This window comes from Coenobita brevimanus, chromosome 39, assembly GCF_032717465.1.
Source record: "Coenobita brevimanus isolate Jiangsu-jjx chromosome 39, ASM3271746v2, whole genome shotgun sequence".
Taxonomy (NCBI): Eukaryota; Metazoa; Arthropoda; class Malacostraca; order Decapoda; family Coenobitidae; genus Coenobita; species Coenobita brevimanus.
This window is the reverse complement of record NC_136992.1, coordinates 27,575,873-27,603,734: the sequence shown is the minus strand read 5'-3', so window position 1 is coordinate 27,603,734 and position 27,862 is coordinate 27,575,873. Positions and strand designations below refer to the sequence as shown.

The 27,862-nt window shown below is 41.1% G+C and overlaps 1 protein-coding gene across 2 annotated transcripts; it reads right to left on the bottom strand.

Moving 5' to 3' along the window:
- Positions 1–27,801, bottom strand: SmD3 (small ribonucleoprotein particle protein SmD3). Of its 2 annotated transcripts, XM_080270167.1 has the most exons (5): positions 27,709–27,801; positions 16,823–16,955; positions 11,736–11,843; positions 3,965–4,046; positions 1–1,415 (listed from the first exon to the last, which is right to left on the bottom strand). In XM_080270167.1, the coding sequence occupies exons 2-5, from the start codon at positions 16,946–16,948 to the stop codon at positions 1,345–1,347; spliced, it is 387 nt and encodes a 128-aa protein (XP_080126293.1). In that variant the 5' UTR covers positions 16,949–16,955; positions 27,709–27,801; the 3' UTR covers positions 1–1,344. The 2 variants fall into 2 exon arrangements, with proteins under 2 accessions (XP_080126293.1, XP_080126292.1); XM_080270166.1 differs by lacking the exons at positions 1–1,415; positions 3,965–4,046; positions 11,736–11,843; positions 16,823–16,955 and adding an exon at positions 21,187–24,474 and having other exon boundaries at positions 27,709–27,790.
- Between the last annotated feature and the right edge of the window lie 61 nt (positions 27,802–27,862).

The following is a 27,862-nucleotide window of genomic DNA, read 5'->3' as shown; positions in this document are numbered from 1 at the left end:
TATATGTGAAACAATCTGACACCAATGATGATACATTCTCCATAATGCCCTAGCCCTGCTTTCAACAGGATACAATATACCACTTGCCAGTTAGAGTATCTGTCGTAAGAAAAGGAATTACTCTAACTGTATGTGCAATCAATAAAAAAGTATCAGTACACATTTCACGTGAAATTATCACACACCATAGACGAAGACTACTGCACAATCCCAAATACTTTTACCCAAAGTTCATAAACTTGGTGTCTACAGGATGCCATATATCATTTGCTTGGCATTTACTAATTGTCATATACACATTCAGATGATAATACTGTAGTTTAGTCACTTCGGAACACCACAAGCTATACTGATCACTTAAGATATCGGACTGCTATTGGACAACAGTGTTTTGATCGACAGTACACTCAAAAGAAAAAACATTATCTTCTTGGAACACCAAAATATTTGCTGATCCTCAAGGATGTAACTGGGTCCCTCCTGCATGATTTTTTAATTATGTGTACATTATAGTTCCCAAACATGTAAGGTACTGCATGATATTAAAAATTGACTTAGAACTAAATCAACCCACACAATGGACCAATGAACATTTACAGAGTCCTCATTAAGGAGTACTAAAGTAAAGTATTAAAGAGTCCTCATTAAGGAGTACTAAAGTATTAAAGAGTCCTCATTAAGGAGTACTAAAGTAAAGTATTAAAGTGTCCTCATTAAGGAGTACAAAAGTAAAGTAGAAAAGAGCAAAGGTCAGGTAGGGTTGCAGTCTCAATGGCAGAGGAAACTTTGTAGCACTGCTTCCTAAGCTATACAGTTTCCATACCACACCTTAATATTTTCAGCAAGGTATGTCTTTATATTCCTGACACAGTTTGTATCAGTAACATAATACAGGATTCCAGCAATGTTCAATGATCAAATATTAGAGGCAACCCTTGTTATATGAGTTCTAAAATATCAAAAGATTTTACATGATTGCTACTTTACATGGTGCAAACTGGCAAATCACAGGCAGCAATGGAATTTCAGAGGCAATTTTCCTTAAGCTTGCTCATGCCTGAAGGTTAAAATGAATGTCATAAAAACCTATTTACAATAAAGACTTACTATGTCTTTTTATTATTGACAGTTTGCATGTGTAACATAAAAAGTGGATTATAATGGTGCAAAATACAAAACATATCACAGAGGGGGAGGCATCATAAAAACTCTAAAGCAAAAAAATGTCATAAAGGCAATGTTGTACTCAAGAATACACATTACAAAAACTCCAAAACCAACAAGAGTATGGCCACCTTGTAGACAGATAATAAGTTGTTTGGGGCATGGTGGGTTTGGGGGAATTCAGCGCCTCATGGGCCCGGAAGGACCCCAGCCTCGCCCACCTCGACCACCTCTTCCTCGTCCACGTGCAGCTGCCGGAAATACAAAAGCAATTAGAGCAAAAAAAGGCAATTTGTTTTCATGTATATATGACTTTTACTGTCAGCTAAAATATAATGGAAACAGTGATGGCCAAATGTTTGACCCATTCACTCCAATTATGTTTTCTTCAATAAATCAGGCCACTCGCTGAATATTTCACTTAACTTTGTGTCGTAAATTCAGCAAAATGGCAGGGGACAGGACAAGGAGATGATATGTTTGTGGCTACCCCTTACAGGACTGAGGCATCTGGCTATAGATAGACAGACAGATAGATAGACAGATAGATAAAGGACTGCTCCAAAAATGGACTTTTCTCCTATTTGAAAACTTTCATAAACTTAGTCATTTGGAAACAGCAAAAAATAAATCAATCAATCAATATACTGTGCATTATCAGACTGAAGACATTAACTCCATGATTCTAGTGATATAGTTCCCCCCCCCCCAAATCTCATAACAACTTTATCAAACTCAGGAAATATCTCTAAAGTGAAAGGGCTTGTGATGTTTCCTATTCAACCCCCCAGTTCAACAAGTTTTATGCTGTCATATGAAATTATCAGGAAACAGTATGTAAAAAAAAATACTGTCTACGAGCTGATGGTACAAAAGCACGCCTCTAATATCTGACAGGTATTTGTGGAACACCGACAAACGCTAGACTAGATCAGCCTGCATCCCATACAGTTTAATTTACAAACAAGTCACCAACACAACAAGCCAGATATACCCTATACATTAATCATACAAATGAAAGTTAAAAATTTATTAGACGTTGTCATGCTTCCTCTTTCGGAAACCTCATACGTATGAGGATTGCCAAGCTAGAGTTGTTTTCTATGGACTGATGTTAAACTAAGCACAAAAAATAAATAAAATAATAAATAATAATAAACGATGCCAAGCTTCCTCTTATGGACTCCTTGTACCTCATGAGGATGGCCATGGTACAGCTGATGTATTCTATGGACTTTTAGCTATGCTAACCAGCTATTTACTTTCCAACAGTTGCTGTAAACTGCAACAATCTGAGACTCAACTTGAATTGGAATCTACTGTATTTACTTGTAACTGTGTGTTCTGTCTAAGTGTGATGATTGTATAGCTAATTAAGCCTAAGAGATGATAGCAAACAGTAAAACCTAACTATAATGGACTATTTGGGGCCCAAGCCATTCCGAAAAAAGCAAAATTCCAGTAGGAACGACATCCGGACTTCCCCCTGCTAACCCGGACTTTCTTCAAAATATCAGACATTAGTCTGGATTGTACCAAGGGGTTTTAAGTGTTTTCTCTACCATTGCAGTACTGTTCTGCATTATACATTCACTACAATAATCAAATGGTATAATATACATAATAATACTCTACTGTACAATGATAAACATGTTGTTTATTTACCTTATTGCAGTGAACATGAATGAAGTGGTCAGGCAGTCTGGACTGCTTCTGGTTTTATCAGACTTTTCCGACATACAGTATAAGAATTTAGTCCGGTCGGCTCCTTGAGTCCAACAAAAGCAAATTCTTGTATAAGTCCGTTATATCAAAGCTTTACTGTAGTTAGTTAACCATGCTAGTAGCCACACTTCATTTCTAAAAGCTTTAAAAATTCTCAGCTCCACCTCACAGGCAAACCATCCACAAGTACTGTTAAGACGAGCTTTACAAATGCCAGTGGGATGGAGACATTCCACTGACTGCTAAAGTACTGATATTTATGTCTCAGAGTTTGACTAACATAAGTAAAAATTCTTATCACATCAGTGAGTGGGGAAATTCATTATCGTAATATAATGCACTCTTAAACTGTTCAGTCCACAGGCATTTTTTGTTAATACTCTTCCTACCACCAGCCACTTTTCTTCACAACAGGAAAAATCTCTTGCTGTGAAGATGCAAATAAGGACTGCATCTACTTCATAAAGTCTCTCCTAACCAGAATACAACTGTCTGGAGGTAATAATTATTAAATAAAAAATAAATAAATAAAATGTCATCAGGTAGCAGGTGTTATAATCCATCCATCTTCCAATCCATTATTGCCTCATTGGTAGGACAAATGCCTGGCCCTAAGCTATTCAGTTAAGATATTTAAGGCTCTAAAGAATGGCCAGCCTCTCTCTCTCTCTCTTTGTATGCAAGGAAGAGGGAACCAAAGGCCAGAAGCCCTCAAGATTGTTCCCATCATCATCATCATCATCTAATCCTGTGTTGCCCCATGAGAAGTGTAGGAGCCTGGGGCTAGGCAAGCTGGTCCTGATTTTTAAGATGAGAGTGACCAGCCTCACTCATCCCTGAGTGGCACTCCATTAGCAATAAACCCAAAGATTGTTCCCTCCAAGAAAAAATAAAAACAAAATTGCAAAGAGCCAAGATCTGTCTGCCCCTACGTGGCATAATTAGAGCAAACCCTCAAACCCTTCCTTGGAGTTAAACCCTTAAAATGGCTGGAGCACCTTTGTAACTTGACCTCCAGGCATCCATCTGCTACTCACAAAAATAAATAAATAAAGTTACAGCACATCCAACTCACCTTGAGCTCTGAGGATTGCAGACTTCCCACTGCCAGCCGCACCTCCTTTTCTGCCCGTCATATTTTTGAACATGGGTGCATTCTGGAAAATACATCAGCAATGACAACTCTGCAACCATCTATTTTATTATCCAATCTTTTAATATCGCCCAATAAGAAGTGTGGGAGCCAGGGCTAGGCTAAGGAGTCCTGACATATAAGGCGAGGGCGACCAATCACCCACCCAAGTAACATCATACAGTACTGTATTATGCTGGGAGTTAAAACACCTTTGTAATCTAATGTATATATAGTAACATTTAAATCTCTATCTATCTATCTATCTATTGCCAGACGCCTTAATCCTGTAAGGGGTGGCCACAAACAAATCGCCTCCATGTCACCCTGTCCCCCGCCATTTCTTTGCCCTGCTCCCAGCTCTGCTCAACAAGCCTTCATCCTGTCCAATTACCAGCAGTTTCTACAATGTGTCTTGCTATCACAGTTCCATGAGATATGACAAAATGAGAGATGCATACTAACTATGTAAAAAGATATAAACATATGAAAGTAAGAGGTTTCTATAATCTCTGAGCAGTAAACACAAAAAACACGAGGCAGCGAAGGAAACTTACTTTTTTTTTTTTTCTTTTTTTTTTTAACAAGCAGCCAGTAAGGCAAGTAACCCTTCAGATTTGCTTATTAGCTAATCTGAAGTTTTACCGGCCAGCAAGTTTAATTTTGTATGGCACTGAAGCAAACACCTCAGTTATACATAATTGTACACATAATTTCACCATATTATACCCTAAATACAAGCAATTTAACCAATTCTGCAAAGTTACTTGAAACTGAACATTTTTAACAGGAAAAAAAAAATCCATCTGTAGTAGGGCTGGCAGTACCAACTCAAGTTTTTTGGCTTATATTAATAAAAATGCCATGACAACTGAATAAACTGCAATTTATATTTCTACAGGCCAACTACGACCAACACATACAACATTTCTGTTTCCTTGTCACTAAAGAACTGATTTTAACCCCTTAACCGCGGGGCGTCACTTTCGTGACGTTCGGGCGCAATGGATCATACCGCAGGGCGTCACTTTTGTGATTCTGTGTTATTTTGAATTATCCCGGGCTTTCAAGTGGTGGCTTGTATCATCTATCAGTACTGCCAATGTCCAACACTAGTCAGCACTCCAAATCTCATCTGTACTCCCATCCATTGTTGACATTTTAGCCGTTCTCCCCTGTTCCTGACTCCCCTCCCTACCTCCCCTCCATTACCCTGTTCTCTCACCTCCCCAGCCGCGCTGCGCTAAGCAAATCTCCCCCGGATTTTTCCACAGATTTCATCCATTGAAATAAGCCCTAAGCCCTATACTTATACAAAGTAATATATATAAAAAAAAAATAAGGTAAGTGATAGTGGTATACACCAGGAATTGGCTAATTACTGTATCACCTGACAACACCTCACATACATTCATTCGCTACATTCCCACGGTAATTTCCCCTTTGAATTATGCCTTGTAATCTATTTCTGTAATAAAACTATATATCAGAAAGGAAGGGAGAAGCCTAAGTGACATTTACATTCACCTGGAACTACCTATTTCTTTATGTATTGCCGAGATTTTCTACCAATAATTTATTAGCATGTAAGTTAGCAGCTATCAGCCCCATTGTCACTGTCAACCCTTGCCTTCCAAGATAAGCCGCGCCATTTAGTTCCTTGTCCTCCTCTGTGGTCAAAGCAAGTCGCACTCACGCGCCGCCATTTCTGCCGCTTCTGCGCCCATTGCAAAGGGCCCTGTGACCTCTACACCCAGAAAAACTCATGGGGGAAGCAGGAAAGGACTAAGTGACTCTGCAGTGGAACGTGAACTAGCCGAATTATCAATGGTGATGATGGATAGTGACTTTGACCCTTCGGGGATTCATGTGATGAGCCGGGTGAGGAAATCGTGCCAGAAACTACTAGTATGAGTGCTTCAGTGTCCCAAGTTATCCCTAGCTCCAAGGGAAAGGAGCCATTAGTGCAGCAAGGGAAGGAATTTGGGAAGGGAATGAAAAGGCGGCGGGTTAGCCCCGGAACAATGGCCCCGCGTGACCCAGCCTGCCATGAGTCCCGAGTTGATTCACCTCCCCGTTCCCCAAGCCCCACTTCACTCATTTCTTCCTCTTCTTCTGCTGAATTTTCTCCGGAGTCTTCGTAGTCGGAGTCACCACCAGCATCAACAGTGAAGGCAGGCCATAGAGAAAGGTAAATCCCTGACCCGTAAAAGTAGAGTCGCTAGTAGAGTAAGGGCTGCTAGTGCTGTACGGCAACCCAGGGTCAGTGCGAGTGACCTTGAACCTAATAAATCTGCCTCACAGCCACCCACCACCCTCACCCACCCTACACCGCCACGACAGGGAATCCTGGAAGCCTTCGCGTGGATGGAAGGGTATGATTTTGTCCCTGAATATCTCCATTTTGACGAGAGTTCCTCAGGAGTACAGCCTGCCTTCACACTTGACGAGGATGCTGAGTGTGTGGACTTCCTTTTGGCCTTCCTTGATGATGAAGTCATGCAGCCAAGATGCAACAGTGGTCCATGCTGGGAGTGCAGGAGATGTATGTGTTCTTTGCCCTCATGCTTCTCATGCCACACTCAAAGAAGCATGAGTTGGAAGAATACTGGTCCATGGACCCCTTACTACCCTCACCCACCTTCAATAAGTACTGTACATGGCCAGAGATCGCTTCCGGAACATCATGGGAAACCTGCACTTTGCCGACAACGATGTACCTTCCCAAACCGACCCACTCTGGAAGATCCGGGAGATTCTGAGCAGAATGAAGGATAAGTTTATGACATTCTTCCACCCCTTTCAGAAGGCTGTCATTGATGAATCCTTGGTTTTGTTCAGAGGATGTCTTAGGTTTGTGCAGTACATTCCAAGCAAACGCCATCACTTTGGAATCAAGTTCTTTGTACTGTGCAACTGTAAGACAGGGTACATCCTTGACTTCGTCATTTATTCAGCCAGCACTGTCGATCTTGATAAAACAAACCCCCTTGGCTTCTCAGGCTGTGTAGTGAAAGTGCTCCTTGAAAGGTATTTTGGTGGGAATCATGTGCTGTATACAGACAACAACTATACAGCACCGAAACTTGCCAAATACCTTTCTGAGCACGGCATTGGCTCCTGCGGCACTGTGAAAAGTAATCGTGCCCACTTCCCTAAATTCCCAGAGGCAGGAACCTCGCAGCGAGGAGACGTGTACCTACGCAAGTCTGAGAAGATGCTGGCAATACGGTGGCATGACAGGAGGGTCGTGCATATGCTCACCACCGTACATAAGGGGGAAATGACAGACAGTGGGAAGGTCGACCGTGGGACAGGCGAACCTGTGAGGAAACCTGATGCTGTCTTAGACTACAATATCAACATGCGGCTGGTGGACAAGTCCGACATGATGATTGGCGAGATCGACTGCCTCAGGAAGAATACTAAGTACAGGAAAGTTTTTCTGCATCTCGTAGACATGACGATGCTGAACGCCTTCATCCTGTACAAGATGAAGGTCAAGCCACCCAAGTCCTTCTCCCTGAGGTTGTTCGCCAGGACTTGTGTTCAGCAGCTGCTTGACAGATATGGTAGGGTGACAGCAGCAACTCCAAGGCGCCATCCAGTAACACTTCCCGACAGACTTGAGCAGAGGGCGTACATGGATTGGCACAGACTAGTGCAAATGCCTGCCACAGGCAAGAGGAAGGCTGCGATCCGCAGGTGCCAGGTGTGTGCACATACCACCTGACGCACACCTGAGCACAAACGCACCTCTTGGCAGTGCGCTGAGTGCCAGGTTCCCCTCTGTATTACCTGCTTCTTTGATTACCACAGCCAGAAGCAGTTCTAAACGAGCAAGTGGGAAAGGAAAATAATGTGAAAATAATGTGTAAATAATGTGTAAATAGCAAGTGAAAGCAACGGATGTACAGTACATATGATTGAACAGTTTAATATAGTTTTATGTTACTGAAAGTGACAGTGAATAACATAGTGTAAGTAAAATAGAAGAGTAAATATTGAAAATACAATAGAAAATGTAAATAGAAATGTAAGAAATTAGTAATATAAGAATATGAGTACAAATACTTGAGGTTATAACAGTGAAAGTGAATCCGTGGCTCTCTACGTATTTTACTGAATGAAAAATTGAATGACTTCAGTGACAATAAACTAATACTACTGAAGGAAACTTATGGATAAAGACTCCAGATATATATAAGTGTTATACAGTATAGTAATAAAAATATAAAGTGTGAGGGGTTTTATGAATAATAAATGACAGAATACCAACAGCGAACTAGCGCAAGCGGGAAGGTCATACGCGCTCGTTAATTTTCATTGCTTTCACAGTGTTTTTTTTTTGGAGTATGGATCCCAAACTACTTGATAATCATAGAACAGTGTTTATAGTGATAATATCTGGCTATGGTAATCATATTACGGGTTGTCGGGAAGTGTAAAGTGGAGACTTAAGAGGTCTCCATAAGTCCTACGGTAATCGACGAAGGCTCAACAAACATCCCAGGAGAAAGCTGAAGGTATGTGCCATACGAATATGTAATTTTAATAATCTAGGACTAATAACTAATTTTGGGCAAATATTTTTTGAGAGTCTGTCGGAGCCCGAATAACCCCGCGGGACACGCAAAACATTGGGAAACATGCCCGCGGTGTAAGGGTTAAAGAAGATCTAGCGATAATGGTTGTTCCTTACACTCTCATCAGCCACCACAAGGGTGTCGAAAATAATTCCATCTCGTGCAGTGTTTGTGATAGCTGGGTACAAAGATGTAGTGGCATTAAAGGTAGGCTGTGAAATAATGCTGATTTTGTGTGTGCGGTGTGACAGGGAGGGCATATAGAGATTGTCAGACATGAAAGGACTGATCTTGCTGGAGTCCCCTGAGTGTAAGGAGGAGTTTTATCATTTTGGGGTCATGTTAAGTGCTGGGGGTGGGGCTCCGTAGATATGGTAAGGAATGGGTGGAAGATGTTCAGGGAGCTGTTACCTCTCATAACACTGAGGGGGCTCTCCCCCTGTGCTCAAGGATCTTTGTATGCAGCATGTGTTAGTATTTTTTTTTTTTTTTTTTTTTTTAAATGTGAGGAAGAAGGAACCAAAGGCAACGAGCCTGCAAAACTATTCCTTCCAAGAGAAAAACAAAATATAAAAGAGAGCCAAATTCAAGATCCGATCATTTCCAGATGCCTGGACACACTGCGTTTGAAAAACTGGAGATTATAGGAAGTAGGAAATACAGACAGAAGGAGACAGTTCCAGAGTTGACCTGTTGCATAAATGAAGGACTGGGAGTAACGGTTAACTCTTGCATTAGAGAGTTGGACAGAAAAGGGATGAGACTTTGCTGCTAGACGGGGTGCTATGCGCCTGTCGTAGGGGTGGAGGAATGCATGCAGACAGTTCAGAGGAGCAGTGACCATTGAAGTAGCGATAGAAAAGAGATAAAGATGCAACAGTGCGGCAAAGAGACAAAGGTTGAAGGGAGTCAGTAAGAGGAGGAGAGTTAATGAGGCGAAAAGCCTTTGACTCCACCCTATTGAGAAGAGCTGTATGTGGGGAGCCTCCCCACACATGAGAGTTGTACTCTACACAGGGGTGGATAAAACCCCTGTATAGAGTCAACAACTGTGCAGGGGTAAAGAAGGAATGGAGTCGGCTTAGCACACCCAATCTCTTGGAAGCAGATTTTACAAGAGATGTAATATGATCTTTCCAAGACAAGTCCCGAGTAAATGAAACCCCAAGCATGTTCAAGGATGATGCAGGATTAAGCTGAATATTATCAAACATTAGTGGGTATACCTGTGGAAGATTTTGTCGGGTTGATAGGTGCAAAAACTGAGTCTTTGATGCATTAAAAACAACAAGATTATTTTTACCCCAGTTAGAGATATGAGCCAAGTCAGACATTAGGTGTGCCATAGCCTCATCCCTTGTTTGCTGAAGTAACTGCTGAGATGGATGTTGCGGGAATCGAATGGATAGGTGAAGGGTGGAGTCATCAGCGTATGAGTGGATAGGGTTAGATGTACAGCTTAGAAGGTCATTGATGAATAAAAGGAAGAGAGTTGGTGATAGGACAAAGCCCTGAGGAACACCACTGTTAATAGATCTAGGAGAAGAACGATGGCCGTCTACAACAGAGGCTATAGAATGACCAGAAAGGAAGCTAGAGATGAAGGCACAGATAGAAGGATAGAAACTGTAAGAGGGCAGTTTGGAAATTAAAGATTTATGCCAGACTTAATCGAAAGCCTTAGAGATGTCAAGTGCAATGGCAAAGTTTTCGCCAAGTCCCGAAAGGAGGATGACCAGGAGTCTGAAAGGTAGGTGAGAAGATCGCCGGTGGAGCGTCCCTGACGGAACCCATACTGACGATCGGAAAGAACGTTGTGATAGGAAAGATGTTTTAAAATTTTTCTATTAAGAACAGACTCGAAAACTTTTGAGATACAGGATGTTAAAGCAATTGGAAGATAGTTAGAGGGTTGGGAATGGTCATCCTTCTTTGGGACTGGCCGAATGAGAGCAAACCTCCAGCAAGAAGGAAAGGTACAAGTTGACAGACAAAGGAGAAAGGGTTTGCCTAGGCAGGGTGTAAGCACAGAAGCAGTTCTTGAGAACAACAGGAGGGACTCCATCAGGCCCATATGCCTTATTAGTATTGAGGCCTGTGACAGCAGAAAATACATCAGCTGAAGAAATTTTAATGTCAGCCATGAAGAAGTAAGAGGGGGGAAGTGATGGAGGAACAGCACCGGAATCGTCTAAGGTGGAATTGGAGGAGAAAGTCTGAGCGAAGAGATCTGCTTTATCAGTACAAGAAATAGCTACAGAGCCATCAGAGTAGAAAAGAGGAGGGAAGGATGATGAGGTAAAGTTGTTAGAAAGGTTTTTGGCAAGGTGCCAGAAGGACGGGGAAGAATTCGAGTTAGAGAGTTGAGAGCACTTAGTACGGATGAAATTATTTTTAGCAGAGCGAAGAACAGCCTTAGCACGATTCCGGGCAGAAACGTATAAAAGATGTGATTCAGGGGTGGGTTGGCTCTGGTACCTTTTATAGGGCCTCTCCTTGTTGCGGACAGCATTAGAACAAGCGTGATTAAACCAAGGCTTTCGTGCATTAGTCAAAGGATATGAGAAAGGAATGTATGCTTCCATGCCCGAAAGAATAACCTCTGTAATGCGCAAGGCACACCCAGATGGCTCCCAGCCACGGAAGCAATAATCATTCTAGGGAAAATCAAAGAAGTACTGCCTGAGGGCCTCCCAGTCTGCAGCTCCAAAGTGCTGTGTGGTAGTGAGACTTGGGCAGTAAAGGAAGAGGATAATCGTATACTCAAATGTACAGTGATGACAATCATTAGATGGTAGTGTAATGCATCCCTGAATGTGAGAGCCCCACAGTGGGAATGGAATGTATTGTTGTGATGAGGAAGGACTGAGATGGTTTGGCTATGTTGAGACTTGAGAGACTGGGGAATGACAAATGGGAGCAGATGGTGAGAATGTGCATGTTGAGGGCAGGGTTGCAAGAGGCTGACCCAAAACAGAACAGGGATGGGGTCATAGTGTGTGACCACGAGGACATAGGACTGAAAAGGGAGGTCACCTGAAATCAAGCAGCGTGGAGAGCCGCTTGTAGGTGACCAAGGCTGACTCATGCAAGCAGAAATAAAAACAATAATAATAATTCCACTTCACCTTTAACATGTCAGGTAAGATGAGAAAGCGTATCTTTGAGCCACGTATGAAGACATTCTCCAGGCGGGCTGTCTGGCCATTACGATACGTCACTGTACATGCCTCCATCTAATGATGACAAAGACGGGTTAGGAGTAAGGGTTGAATTCTAACTACCTGAGTTTTGTGGTCTTAAGAAACATATTATACTCTTTTAATTTTAACATGGCCTACAACTACCACTTCATCTTGAATGCTGGGCTGTAACAGTAGTTTAACAAAAAATTATGATATGAGGAAATGCAACAGAAAGAATGCAGAGCTGCAGCACCGTCCTTTTCTATCAAGGAGCCATGTAAACTACCCTGCAAAAGGACAAAGATTCGGGTCAAGTTAAGATGAAAAAACTGCTGGACCTCTTTCTTGCCTAACTACTGTACTTCCATCATATCCTTAAAAAAAGTAGCAACTGATTCCTTGATCATAACAAAATGTGATGCCCCATATGTGTATCAACTTTCTGGTCAATATTTCCAATGCTTTAGCTGCTAGTGTCCTGCATTTAATAATTTTTCAGAGAGAGAGAGAAAAAAAAAAATGCATATATTTTACTGTACTGTACATATTTATTCATTTACAGTAATTCAAGATTCATTTTATGGGAAATGAGATGGAAGAGGGCATAATGAAACATGTGTTGGCAACTTTCCAGGGCAATATCTACTATATTGAAGCTGCAAAGAACACCTACTCCAAAATTATGTAGGAAATTCAATTGTTCTCAATCATAGTACCGTATGTTGCAGCCTGAGTCACGTCCTCTACTGAGGTGTGTCAAGAGTTTACAGATTACCGGTAATATTTGATGCATGTTATTTATGTCACTGCAACATGGACATACGGTAGTTTGTAGTCTTAGTAATATACAGTACAAAAACAGTACAAAAACAAACAGGTATGGAAGCACTGCTAGTAAGCCTCTGGTAATAGTAAAAATGGTTTATGGTCTATCACCCTTTGATGACGTGTATATATATATATATATATATATATATATATATATATATATATATACATATGCTGTACCTGTATATATATATATCATCATCATCATCCGGACCTCCTTTCCCATCCTTGGGCAGGGCGAGGAGTAGCAACGTCCAGACAGCTCAAGGCAACGTCCAGACAGCTCAAGTTTGCCTACACCAATGGGTCACGTTTTCATTCTCTTATCATTCAAGCCCACGAAATCCTGGCTCTATCTGATATGCAAAAAACATTCAAATATTCTGCAGCTTCACATAAACGTATCCGACAGACACTTCTTTATTTATTTTGCCGACAGGGTCTTAATATCCTCTTCTAAGTTGCTAATTAACAACAGTATTATCTTCAAAGCTCCATGGAATATGTTCCAATACCTTCATGAATACTCATCTAACATGGGTATGAATAATATGAAGTTCAAACCTTTGTTTATTCATGACAAAACAATTCCATGATATCATAAAAAGGCTTAAGTTATATTTTCATCACAGACAGTTCTTAGTACAATCAGATGAGACCATATTTCTAATTCTAAGTTCACCAAAATTTAGGTAATTATCTACCATATTATATTCAGAATGAATGTTAAAACTTGAAGATTTACAGGCAACTAGTGTAAAAGTACAACATTCAATACTCAATTTTCACTTTATATATATATATATATATATATATATGAGGCACACGCCGTAGTAAGGGCACAAGTGCCATTTTTTAAAAAATGAGAAAAATGCATTTAAAGTTTTTAAACAGCAAGATCTTCTAAACCAAACATACAAATTCAATCTACTTTGCACCAATTTAAAGAAAATTTATCCCCCTAATACGTAACCCAAAATTATTTCATTATTATGCTTTATGCCTTTGCTGCAGCATAAAACGTCAGGTAAAGTGGCTCTGATAATTTGCAAAATCATATCTCTTTTCCTGCTGAAATCATTTGATTTCCATCTCCTAACCATTGACATTACAACACATCAGAATAGATGTTATAATAATGCCATAACAGTAGCATACACATGACAATCATTCATATAATAATGGTAATAATAATAAAAAAAAATCTTTCAACAATGCTCAGAATAATACCGCAATGTCATAATAATAAAAAGATTAGAATAGGCATAATAGGGTGGCAGGCAGGCATAAAAAAGGGAAAAGAGAGAGAGAGAGAGAGAGAGTGAAGATCAGAAGGAAGGGGAGTGTAACACTAATGCAGTGCTCACCAACCCTGCCGACTATTCTCCGCTTCCTAGTCACTTTATTGAAACAACCATCAGCACATGGAGGTCCTATCTTTCGTGCTTCCACCAGTTTCTTAGTTATACAGCTGGTGTAAGCCTTACTTTCATTACTAAGTTTTTTCATCACATTGGCTTTCCACGTGTCTGGCTTTGGTTTGCGTTTACAGCCACAGGAAGGTCCCAGCTCAATACACTCACTATTCTTACTAACACCAGACTCATTTTCACTAACAACAGCCTCCTGGTGCTCATTGTTATCACTCTTATCACCCATGGCTACCACAATACAACAACACAATGGAAACACTCGCAAAATCAACAAAAATAATGAGGCATTCAAAGTGTTCCATTAAAAAAAGGCGCAGGGAAGAGACTGGTGTTTTGATTGAGTTTATACTGGATGGTGGTATCAGTCACCCAATAACAACGCTAGCTCAGTCAAAGCGAATTTTCATTGGCTGCTGAGATCCACCAGCGGGGTGTGTGGGACAGACGTGAGTGTAAGAAGGAAGCATGGCTGCCCACACAAGACCTGGTTTAAAGGGAAAGTGGTGCTTGTGCCCTTACTCCGGCGCATTCTGGCAGAGCCGTATTAAGGTGTATACAGCTGAAAAATCGTGGGTGTTTCAGGGCTCACTAGACCATTAGAAAAATAATCAGAAGGGCATATACGACCTACTGTTGGCCACAGGAAACCCTGAGAAAAAATGCAGTGCCAGTACTGGCAACTCGGATTTGGGTGCAGTGGCGCTTATGCCCTTACTATTTGCGTGCGCCTCATATATATACTGTATATATATATATATATATATATATCCATCCAATCCAGTGTTGCCCAGGAGGAGCACAGGAACCCGAGGCTAGGAAAGTTGGTGCTGACATTTAAGAAGAGAGTGGGCAGCCTCACTCATCCCTACGTGGCATTACATGAGCAATTAGTCAAAACCACCCCTTGGATATAAACCTACACAGGCTCAATCCGATTGGAGTGCTTTAATCACCCACTAAACCACCAGGCACCATAATATGGTTTTATGGTCACCACCCAGCATAGTAAATGATTTCCTGGTGTACAGGAAACTCAGTGTAGAGTCACCCACATATATATACCAGTATATATACAGTATATATATATATATATATATATATATATATCCATCCATCCATCATCCAAACCTACATTGCCCCATGAGAAGCGTAGAAGCCCGGGACTAGGCAGTTGGTCCTGACATTTAAGATGAGAGTGACCAGCCTCACTCATCCCTGAGTGGCATTACATGAGCAATAAACCCCAATCACCCCTTGGATATAAACCTTCACCAGTTCAATTCGACTGGAGCACAATAATTACCCACTAAACCAACAGGTGCCAAAATTTGGTTATATGGTTATCACCCAGCGTAGTAAATGGTTTCCTGGTGTACAGGAAACCATTTGGCTTGTCACTCAAGTGTAGAGTCACCCACAGGCAGAAGGGAGAGGAAAGAATGAAGGAATGAAAGACAGAAGAAGGAGTGTAAAGTCACCCGTAGGCAAGAGGAAGAGAAAAGAATGAAGGAAAAAAAGACAGAAGAAGATGGAAGGAAACAAGAATGGAGGAGAGGACAGGGTAGACACCCGAGAGCAGCACTACAATGAGTGAGTGGATGGTGGGTGCCCCCACCTACCTATATATATATACCGGTATATATATACATATAGACAGACAGATAAAGATATATATATATATGTGTGTGTGTGTGTGTGTGTGTGTGTGTGTGTGTGTGTGTGTGTGTGTGTGTGTGTGTGTGTGTGTGTGTGTATATATATATATATATATATATATATATATATATATATATATATACATACAGTGGAGTCTCTTTTATCTGAAAGCCATGGGACTTTCAAAGTTTTGTTTAATCGATTTTTTCGGATAAAAGATACTGTAATAATATGAAGGATACAAGGGAACAGTATTGTACTCACCCATCACAAATTTCTGGGGACGTCTAGCCCACCACCACCACTAACACCCCAAAAGCCACTCAACCATCACCAAAACACTTAATACACTGTAGTAACTACGTATGTAACTGCACTTATGTAACTGTAATAGAAACTGTCAACTTAAATAAATCTTCACTCAAACAAACTTAAATAAACCTTCACCAAAACAATTACCAGTACATAATTCACTGTAAGCAATTCAAACAAATAAAGTCTTAAACCTAACTGTTTTTTCATATTTTCTGCTTCTTTATTCAATCATTTTCACATCATCCACATCATCCAAATCTTAAGAGATGGTGGATGCAGGTATGGGAGTGGGCAACTCGCTCGCTCTAGTGACAAGCGGAACAACCGTAAACTAACGCTAGTGGCGTGAAACAAGCCCGCTGTGTTTGAATTTTCGGATAGGTTTCAGATTTTTGCGGTTAAACGAAATGAGAACGTTTTAGTAAAACTTACGGTAATGGCAATTTACGGTTAAAAGAATTTCAGATAAAAGAGACTCCACTGTATGTATGTATGTATACTGTGTGTGTATATATATATATATATCTCCCATTGGAGCCCAGTGTCCAGAGTATTGGACAGAACTGGGAATTTTCAAATCGTACTAAAGTAAGGAAGCCCCGGGTAGGGACCTATGAGCTTCGCAACTATGAGCCGATAGGCGGAGGGCGGTACGCTCAGTACCCTCCCAGTGCAGTGCCTCGCCCAGCAACTCTGGGATCCAATGGGATATAAATATATATATATATATATATAGTACTCCTCTCTTACTAATAATGAGGAGTGCTTGTACTGTGCGGTCAGTGACAGGCAACTCACCTGAACATTCATATTATCCTCAGCCTCCAGCAGCTTGCCACGGTACACCTCTCCGAGCATGGTTTCCACCGTCACTGTATGGCCCTCAGCCTCATGCAGCACCTTGATGGGCACACCGATAGACATCTTTGCTCTGAAACAGGGATTGTATGCATAATATGGGCAGCTTCGCTCTACTATAACATTCACCACCAACATTAGGTAGGGAAAAAGGTTTGGTTGATGATGCACTCTGGAAGGAAGGGGATCTTTGTCAGGTATTGACATATTAATGACACTGTAAAAAAAAAAAGAGGATCTGTGTAAAGTGTGGACATCCTCACTCTTGAAAGAAGATGCATGCAAAATATACCTTCATTTTAAATGAATGGTCATCCATGTAAAACATGAATAAACAGCAACTGATCTTGCATATGGCTCTCTATTATTTATTTTTTCTTAGAGCAAGCAATCCTGCACGCTTCTAGCATTTGGTACCTTCTTCCTTGCATTATTTAAAAAAGCTCTCACCCTGCAGCGCATATCTCATTAGGTCTGAACCTCATCCTTCAAAAAGGTATGGAGTGAGTGGATCAGTGCCACATTCTGGTACACACACTGGATTTGGACACCCCTGTGGGTTTGACATACTGTACAGACATCTTCACTCCTGAACAAAAGACATCTACATAACATATGGGCAGCTTCATTCACAAAACCTTACCCAGCCCTTAGGTGTGAGAAAAGGTGGAAATAATGTCGATACATCTGAATAATGGGCAACATTTCAGATATAGCCAGGTTCACTCTGATATAAAGTGCAGTACCATACGTAAAACATGGACAACTTCAACCAAAATGTAAGTATATCTACTGTACGTAAAATGTGCACAACTTTGAAAAGGGCATTTATGTAAAATATTAATCATTATCCAAACTAATATGCACAATAAACAATGCTTTACTTTTTATCTAGATTATATTAATCCCTTAAGGTGAGACCTAAGATTAGGATGTCACTAATAAACTTACAGTATTTATATACTGTACTTACCCTACAAGAACAATACTTATTCTTACATGATGAGCTGAAATATGCAGCAAATAAAGGTAAAGGTGATGCAATGGAGTAGGGTAATACAGAAGACTGAAGCTGTTAGATCAAGCACTGGTGGTTATGGACAGGGCCATTTAAAGAGAAGGGGAGTAGAAATAATGTGCAGTATGGTCTTATGCCAGGAAGAGACATGAGCAATGCCATGTCACTCTGACAGGCCGGAAAAGAAATACCTCAGAAAGCTTTACAACTTTATGTGGACATGGAAAAGACATCTAAGTCCCAGGAGTGGTACTAAAATGGACTAAGTATATACTATGTATGAGCTGTGTTGATGAATGGTTATCAAGCTGGTGATGAAACTATATTAAGGAACAAGTATGTCCGCGAGTGAATGGGAAACTGAGTTAGAATTCTTGGTCAGTGTTATTACATTCAGCTTGGCACTTGAAGCACTGCCAAGTTTTAGAGGTGGGTTACCTTGGGTTCTGTTATGTGCTGACAATTCATTTTTTATTACTGAAAATATGCAGGTTGCTAGAAAGAAATTAACCTGATTCTAATGTTCCTGTGGGAGTCTGAAATCTGATGTCATGTTACTCACCATCCAATATTTGGATACAGCTGCCAGCTCTTGTTGCATGTTTGGTTGTTGGTATAAATTATGAGGCCTGTCTTTTAACTGTGCTTCCAATTACTAACGCACTGATATTTTAAGAAAACACATTATTTAACATACAGCCTAGTACTGTAATACCAACTCACTGCTGTGGCAGAATCACTTCAGTATGTGGGTGCAATATTTTTAACAGGATGCAAATCTTTAACACCTACTCATCTACCTACAGTATCTATCTGTAGCCAGACACTTTAATCCCACAAGGGGTAGCCACAAACAAAATACCTCCATGTTCCATCCCCTGCTATTTGGCTGCCCTCCCTTCAACTCACAACTGCCTTTCGTCTCTCCACTCCCGTACTTCTCAGTCTTGGTCTCCCCCTAACTCACACTCTCCTTGTTTGTCTCTCATTCTCCATCCTCTCCACATGGCCTGATATAAAATTTCGTGATATAATTTCAAATGATAAAAGTCCTCATCTGACCAAACCAGTTCAACTCCTTCCTTGTGTTGCAGTATTAAAATCTGTAAGTTATGCCATCACCATGATCATCATCATCTTGTCCCAGGGCCATCTGAACAGGAGCCTGGTGGACTGCTGGCTGAAACTGCCCTTCTGCAGTTCAAATGGGGATATGGAGGGAGTTCCGGGACATTTGTAATGATACAAATATGTGAAGACACCATTCTAGCACCTGGTTAAGGTGGCAGTTTAAAGCTTTACATTATACTTATTCAGTTTAGCAAAGCTTTAGATAAACTGTTCAAATACAATGGGGGGGAGGGAGGGAAGCACATCCAAACTGGCAGTCAACAGCTTTACTTGGCTAAAGATATCACAGGAAAATGATACAAATGTTCAGTATCATCGGTTTACTCCACAAATCAAATTTGTACTGTTCCTTCAAAACATGCAGGCAACAAGTCCATTGAAATTCTGAGAAATACAATGAGTATCATAAAGGCATCACGCATCAGAACATTTCAGTATAAACAAAGGACAATACACTACAGAAGACCGACAACACATGCATCACTCTATTACCAAATACCATATCCTAGAGTTCATCCAGGACAGTAAGCAGTAAGAACCAACCACATCTTAGCCCCTCTGAGGTACATGGACCTAAAGCTAGACTATCTTTGAGGTGCATGGACCGAAAGCTAGGCTATCTTTGAGGTGCATGGACCGAAAGCTAGGCAATCTTTGAGGTGCATGGACCCAAAGCTAGGCAATCTTTGAGGTGCATGGACCCAAAGCTAGGCTGTCTTTGAGGTGCATGGACCCAAAGCTAGACTATCTTTGAGGTGCATGGACCCAAAGCTAGGCTGTCTTTGAGGTGCATGGACCCAAAGGAAGGCTATCTTTGAGGTGCAAGGACCCAAAGCTAGGTTATCTCTGAGGTGCATGGACCCAAAGCTAGGCTATCTTTGAGGTGCAAGGACCCAAAGCTAGGCTATCTTTGAGGTGCATGGACCCAAAGCTAGGCTATCAAAGTCCAGTACATTAAAGAGCAAATGATCAGCCTCCCTTAATGATATTGCATGACTGAAGAAACTCCACTTACCTCTTTGGGATCAAACCTATGCAAGACCATCACCCTGACTGAGATATTCTGACCACTTGACCACAGGGTTGTATCACAATCTAAACATCAAGTCTCTGTCACAGTCCCTTCTTATTACCCTTAGCCTCCTGATCCTGGTGACATCATTTTAAGTTTTCTTCTTGCTACCTACAGACATGGTTGGACTGGAGTTGTGTAACATGGTGGAAAATATCAATAGTTTACTGTCTGCTGCAGTCTCTATGTAGTCTCAGCTTGGTGAATTTGGTGCAATGCCAGTGTCATTTAAAACTGGACCTTGGAAATATCAGCAGTGACAAACACTCAAATTCACTGTTTGAGTGGATGAGTAAACTGAGAGTGTGTCGTCCTGTTTTGGCTACCTCCCTTTCCTTGGGAGAAGCAGCCTAGGTATATAGATAGATAGATAGATAAATAACCCCAGTGTCAGTTACTGCCTTATCTCATTAGATCTCCCAAAACCCCACATCCACCTGGCCATTCATCATCCAAACATTACTGTCCCACCTGGAGCATTGGGGCCAAGGGCTAAGCTACTCAGTCCAAGGACATAATGCAGGAGTGACCCACTGCTTACCAAAGCAGTATCATGTAACCTCCCAATCATCCCTGACAATAACCTTTATTAGCCTCATTCAACTGGAGTGCCTTTAACCCACTAGACAGCTTAACATCCATCTAGCCACAACAGGTGAATAATGCATCAATGTTATGTAAACACCTCTACAACACTCCATCCTTATTTCCTCAATTCACCCCTATCCAGCATACTCATCCACATACTGTACACTGAGAGAATGCTCCTTATCCCACTGAGCCCAGGATGCTCTTTTCATTTTATACTTAATATCACCTAATGATTTTATTCTGCTCAAGATAAAATTCTGAGCAGAAGGAGTTAGATATGGCCTTAATAAAACCCTTCAATATGAAAGGTCTTTCAATAAACTGAATAAACTGGTTGCAGAGAGAATAAATGATAAAAAAATGACCTGGGTTTACAACTGCTCAAAAAAAATTAATTAATTAATTAAAAAATAATAAAAGATCCGTGGAAGCACCCAGCTGAACTGGCCAGGGTCCTGTAGTCCACAAGTTTATGTCCTGGAGCCTGGGGCTACAGCAACACCTAGGCACTCACCATCCACTCACTCGATGTAGCACTGCTCTCGGGTGCCTGTCTTTTCCTCTCTTCCTTCCTTCTTCTGTCTTTCTTTCCTTCATTCTTTCCTCTTCCTTCTGTTTAAGGGTGACTCTACACTGAGTGACAAGCCAAATGGTTTCCTGCAAACCAGGAAACCATTTACTACACTAGGTGGTAACCATATAACCAAATTATGGCACCTGGTGGCTTAGTGGGTAATTATGGCACTCCAATCGGATTGTGCTGGTTCAGGTTTATAGCCAAGGAATGGCTGGGGTTTACTGCTCACATGATGCCACTCAGGGATAGGTGAGGCTGGTCAATCTCATCTTAAATGTCAGGACCAACTTGCCTAGCTAGGCTCCTATGCTCCTTATGGGGGAACAATGGATTAGATGATGATGATGATGATCAATATCATCCGAACACACCTGTCCACCCTGACTATACTGTTTTTACTCCATCATATCTACTCTCTACTAAGACAAACTACCTGTGAAGTGAGAAAAAAAACATTAACCCTTGAAGCTAATGAAGTGTGTATAATTATCAGCTTTTACTCCTGCTATCCCCAGACAATTTCATGTGAATGGCAGTACTGAGTTTGATTGTCCTTCCCATGGTGGTGGTGGTGGTGGTGGTGGTGGGGGGGAGGGATTTTGTTTGAGGTCTCAGAATATCATTTTTAAAAATCAGTTTATAGTATTGTATAATGAGAAAAAATCATTACTTATATTTTAGATATACAATACCAAGTTTTAGGTCAACATTTACCACAGTTTTGTTGGGAGTGTTTTTCAAGACTCAAATTAGGGAGGACTGCATCAAAAATACAACACATACAAAAAGAGTGGGTGATAATAGTTCCAGGTGCCAGCATTATCTATTCCAAGTTATCAGTCACCTATCTGCACCACAAAAAAAGCACAAAAAATTGCATTTTCTGCTTGACCCATGATAAAACATCATGTCACAGTTGCAGGCTGGGAGTCAGGTACAGGCTGCTGTCTAAAGGTTAGTAGGGATTTCTCTTTAACTGGAGGACTATTAATCCTTTCAATATAAAATTTTCCAACTTACATAATCCAACTTACATAAAACTGTCTGAGGATATCAGGAATATATTAAACTACAGTACAGCACAGTACTGACACATAGAACAGGTTAAACATTACACAGTACAGTACTGTATCGTAGCATTTGTTTTATACAAGACTCATTATGTACGATCGTCCCTCCACGGTCATGTGGTTTAGGATGCAGAATCCCCTTGAATCAAGAAATCTGCAAATACTTTATGCTCCCCAAAACAGCAAATGCATTTATAATTCAATCATCTAATTGCCTAAAAAACCCTCAGCAGTGTCCTAAAAAAAAACATCATCGTGTTACAAACAACTTGGTTAAAGTGTATTTTGAGATTACCCATGACTTGATACAATATACTGCAGATTTCTGTTCTCCTGTTCGAAGTCTAACTGATGTATACTGAATACGGGTGGGATTCACAAACATATTTATGATCAATTCCCAGGCACTGGATCCCCCCCCATCCCCCCAAGAGGAAAAGGCAACATGGAAAATGTATACCGTACTCATTTGTCCTGCCAGCAAAACCACATCATAGTTACAACTTTGCTTTGATCCTAAGTGTGTTTGTGAATCAAGTACCTGATCTACAATTTATTAGAATAGAACTACATAAGAACAAATCACCTCACAATACAGTAGTAAACAATGCTACTTTAAAAAAGCACCATATTTGAAGAGAAAATCTGGGTTCAGTTCATCTGAACAAAGTAACAAACGGACTCCAGTCACCACATGGTCATTTTCCAGTTGTAGAGCTTAGCCTATTTAACCCCTTTGCTGCATTATTTGCGATAAAGTAACATTCTTAGTGCTGTACATTTTTCTATGAGCATAGCCTAGTACAATAGTCAGTGTTAGCTGAAATAAAATGCAGAGTAGGCATTTTGCAATTAAAGGGTTATGGTAGACAAGCTGTCCATTAATGATACACATACGTCACTGTTTCAAGTGTCTGTGGCTTTACCATATTACCTTAGTAACACTGTCTGTATCACAGGCAGCTATAACCAGCAAATTTTGTATATCTATTATTCTGTTACGGCCAGCTGCAATTTACAGTACAGTACAGGTAATCACATTATGGTTTTCAGAACTGCACTTATTCCTGGTCTGCTCTAACTGCCAATTCCCTACTATAGCCAGTTATATTTAAGAGTACAGATAATCACAGGGTTCTTAAAAAAAACAAAAAAAGGGAGGAGGGGGCACTTCTTTATCGATGTCTATTCTTCTTGCTGCTCTTCTTGATTTTGTGAGAGCTTTTGGACAGTTTATGTAGCATGGGTGTATCTCGGGAAGAGTCTCCATTCACTCCTGCAGCGTTGACAGAATCCTTGGAATTGTCCTCACTCCCAGAGTTATTATCATTGGTGTCTGTGTGATCTCCTAGCCTGTCACCACTACCACCACCCCCACTCACTGATCCAGCTTGCTCTACAATGCCACTAACAGCTGCCATGGACGTAATTGATGACTTACTGAAGAGGCGCTCTGCTTCTTTGAATTTGCGATTGCGCTTGTCATTCTTGGCATTAGTATTTTTGTTGGTAACAAGATAACGATCCCAGCCCCTAATGATGTTGCCATACAGTTGGGTGTCTTCAAGATAAGACCCTTCAAAGGCATAGATCTGTCTTTCCAAAGAGGCTAAGTTGTCTGCAATCTCAGCCCGCCTCTTCACCAGCTCAGCAAGTTCAGATCGTGTGTCATTCCCACTGCTGCTCTTGGACATCTTCATCTTGCCAGTGCCTTTGGGATAACTCTCAGGACAAAAAAACAGCACTCTTGTCCACCCACCACAATTATCATCCACTCATCGGTACAGCCTTGCTAATTATGGAAGTGTACAAGTATGTGCTTCAATCTTGCTAAGATTTAACACATTTGCCCTCCCCTTTCCATAAGGCGACATTGACAACGACAAGCCAAATGGAATTTAGTGTACTGTATCCTAAAATGAACACAAACCAGAACAAGAGTTGGAATCAGTCTATGAACTAGCTCCAGTCCTCATATCACATATAGGAGCTAAATGAAGTCAGCCTTTAAAAAAGTAAGTAAATACATGAATAACAGCCAGTGACTATAATCCACCCTTTTGCTGGCTGGGTGAGGATGTGAGGCAGGATCACAAGAGGGGCAGGAGAGGAAGACGATCTCCACCACTCCACCTAGAACAGAAGAGGGAAAATTAATATGTACAGGTTTTAAAGAGGAGCTCATTAAATACTTGACTTCTGCAAACTCTTAGCCCACCAGATACAGTAAGATGCTAAAAACCAAGAACAATGATGAGCTACAAACTGACTGATGAGCTTCTTTAAACCTTATACATATTAACTCCCATTCTAATGCTTCTCACCTATTTCAAAACTGCAAACTGTTCACCAACCTATCACTGTACAGTACGGTACATGAATAGTGTAACTGCACTGTACACAGCCAGACGACTAAAAAATGTGGTTACCCTCCTATTTACAGGGCAAAATTGCAAGAAAAATACAGAAAATTCCAGGAACATCAAAACCGTGTATCTGTTTGTGAAACTGCAGTGTTCACCTCTGGCCTAGTAAGAGGAGGTATCATATGCAAGATACATTTTGGTAGAGGTACCTGGATACATGGATAAAATGGATGACTTTGATTCTAGGCCTTAACACTTTTTGCACGTTTTTTCAGTACAGCAGCATGACACCCTGGCAGAAGCAATACCTGTACTACAAGAGACACTACTGTACAGTAATGTATTTGCCTCCCTGAACATGCCAAAACCTTATTAAATAATGTCTAAGGTTAGTTTTCTCATAATGCTTCCCTCCTGTCAAATTTTAAAATAACTCAAGTGTATTCCCATATCTGAATGACAATGATGGTGGCACGTCCTTGATAATTTGACACATTATGTACCATAACAAATAACTCAGCTGCCCAAAGTTTATGGTTATTCATATTCATGATTCAAGCCTGATCTGAGTGTGAACTTTCATGATGGCCACAACAAATGTCAGTTTCAGCAAAATCAACCGGGTGCAGCAGGTGAGAGGTGTTAATGTACAGTGAGGGTAGAGCTGAGAGACGCTGACTGAAAAAGACCTGCGATGAGGTCATGTACTGCAACCTCAGGGATAAGGAACTGATATGAGAGGCTGCTAAAGACCCAGCATCATGGGTAGCTGCCATTAAGTGACCAAGGCTGACACATGAAGGCATGTTAGGGCCTCAATAAACAATAAGAACCTTGGATTATTTATTCAATGGAAAATTTTAACATTTTATTTTGGTTTTGATTTAAATTTTTTTTTTTTTTCCCCACGCTTAGTTTTATCAGAAATACAGTACCCTCTTTTGCAGTTCTCTTCCCCTCCTCCATCACCACCATGGCAATATAAAGCATTTCCAATTTAAAAAAAAAGGAAAAAATAAGAAGGGGAGGGGGAAGGGGGATTCTGTACCTAACCAGGGAGGGTGGGGACTGCCCCCCTTCCAGACTCCCCCACATTAACCAACCAACTACCACTAAACCTAACCCTGAAAACCAACTGAACCTTCCATGTGATTACCATCTACAATCTGACATAACTGTGAAAGCATATACTGAAGGAAGGAAGTGCTGTTTCAGTTTGTTCAGCAAACTAACCATGTTTGGTAGTTGGAACAGCCCTAACTTTCTGAACACATGCACTTTCTGTCTTGGGGGAAGGTCTATCTATCTATCTATTGCCAGACGCCTCAATCCCGTTTGGGGTGGCCACAAACAAATCGCCTCCAAGTCGCCCTGTCCCCCGCCATTTCACTACCCTGCTCCCAACTCACACCCCCCTCTCTCATATACCTCTCCACCCCATCCCTCCATCTCATCCTCGGTCTCCCCCTCCCTCTTCCACCCTCCACCTCACTCACATACACTCTCTTCGTCAGTCTTTCACCCTCCATCCTCTCCACATGGCCAAACCACCTCAGTATATGGTACATATAATAATGCCAAAAACACTGCTCCTCCCTGAACCAGCATAAAATACAGCACCCCATTTCAGACACCACGATACTCGGCAAAACATCATAGCCAGACACCACCATACTTGGCAAAACATCATAGCTACGGTAAAGTCCGCACTAGTCACGACATTCTGCAAACAAAGCTCTATAATTCTGTTGGGGGAAAGCATATATTCATGACTCAAGAACATTTTAAAACTGCATGTGTGGCTTTGCAGGGAAGTAAGCTTATGTCACCTGTGCATCTGTCATATCACATGGCATTACAGGCAGCCTCTAACTGGTGGAAGCAGCAGGGCTATGTTCAAGCCAGGTTTTTTTTAGCAAATACTATCGGTCACTTGATGTAGTGCTACCTACTACTTCCTTCACCTTCATCAATCTTTTTCCGTGTCTGCCCTCCTCTCTTCCTATTTCTACCATCTTTCCTGCCACTTACTATTACTCCTCTCTCCTTCTCAGGTGGCTTTACATTGAGTGACAAGCCTAATGGTTTCCTGTAAGCAAGGAAACCATTGACAATACTAGGGAGTAATGATATAATCAACCCACACGTGTTCCCTGTGTCAACAAGTGGGCTGGTGGAGGGTTAGTGTCTTTCCCCATAAAACCATTACTGGTAACTTAAAGTCAAACAGCCACCCCGTTTGGGATTATGGCATGTGGCTATAGATTAACAGAGATACTGCCGGTAGAAGCCACCAATATAAATGATGAATCCAGCATTCACATGGCCAAAGAGCCAGCTTCTCAACAAGAATAACTAGACTGGAACAAAATGTCTGCAGGAAGTGTCAACAGCTTCAAGCAGTGACTAACCTCTATGCCATGTTCTACCGTGCACAGGGCAGCTCAAATTCACCTTGGCACGGCCTCCCATTGCCTTTCATGGGCATCTACCGACCAGTAAGTGGGGTAAAATACGAGTAGTGTTGTCCAAGATCATAACCCACTATTGAACTAAAAAAAATCTGACGCAAAAACTGCTTAGCTCATTGAGCACTGATTAAACGTGTAGCGTAGTGTGATTACCAGACAGAACTGAGATTTAATGGGCCGTTTAAATAAATAACAATGGTTATATTTGTCGCCAAAAATGCAACACAACTAACGAAACATCTCGAAAGTGGCGCCAATATTATTCTGGATACCATCAATTAGTCTTGTTACATTCTTTTATCATAAAATGCAAATATTAAGACTTGTATGTATGACTAGTTGCTGTCTGATTAACGTACGACATAAAATGGAATGAGCTACACAAACAGCCTACACAGAGTAACTAAACCTAAAGTAGATGAAGAGGCGTCGTCCAGCACCACACGTACTTTTACCACTTGAAGATAATTCATGTTTGTAATGTGTCCTAAAGCGTGTCAGGTATTCAACTAAATACCATTAATACATACTGTGTAATACGGTGTCACTGGGCAACAGATGAAGGAGGATTCACGATGAAGACCGCGTCCCTTATTGTTTATGCTTGTAAACGTTTGTCATCTAACACACGCCACGAAATCCACCACGTCGGAAATCCTCGAAAAACAACCTCCCCCATAAAAA

Bases quoted from the DNA above. Each gene is read 5' to 3' on its own strand.
- SmD3 (XM_080270166.1), bottom strand. From the start codon at position 24,041: ATGAAGATGTCCAAGAGCAGCAGTGGGAATGACACACGATCTGAACTT.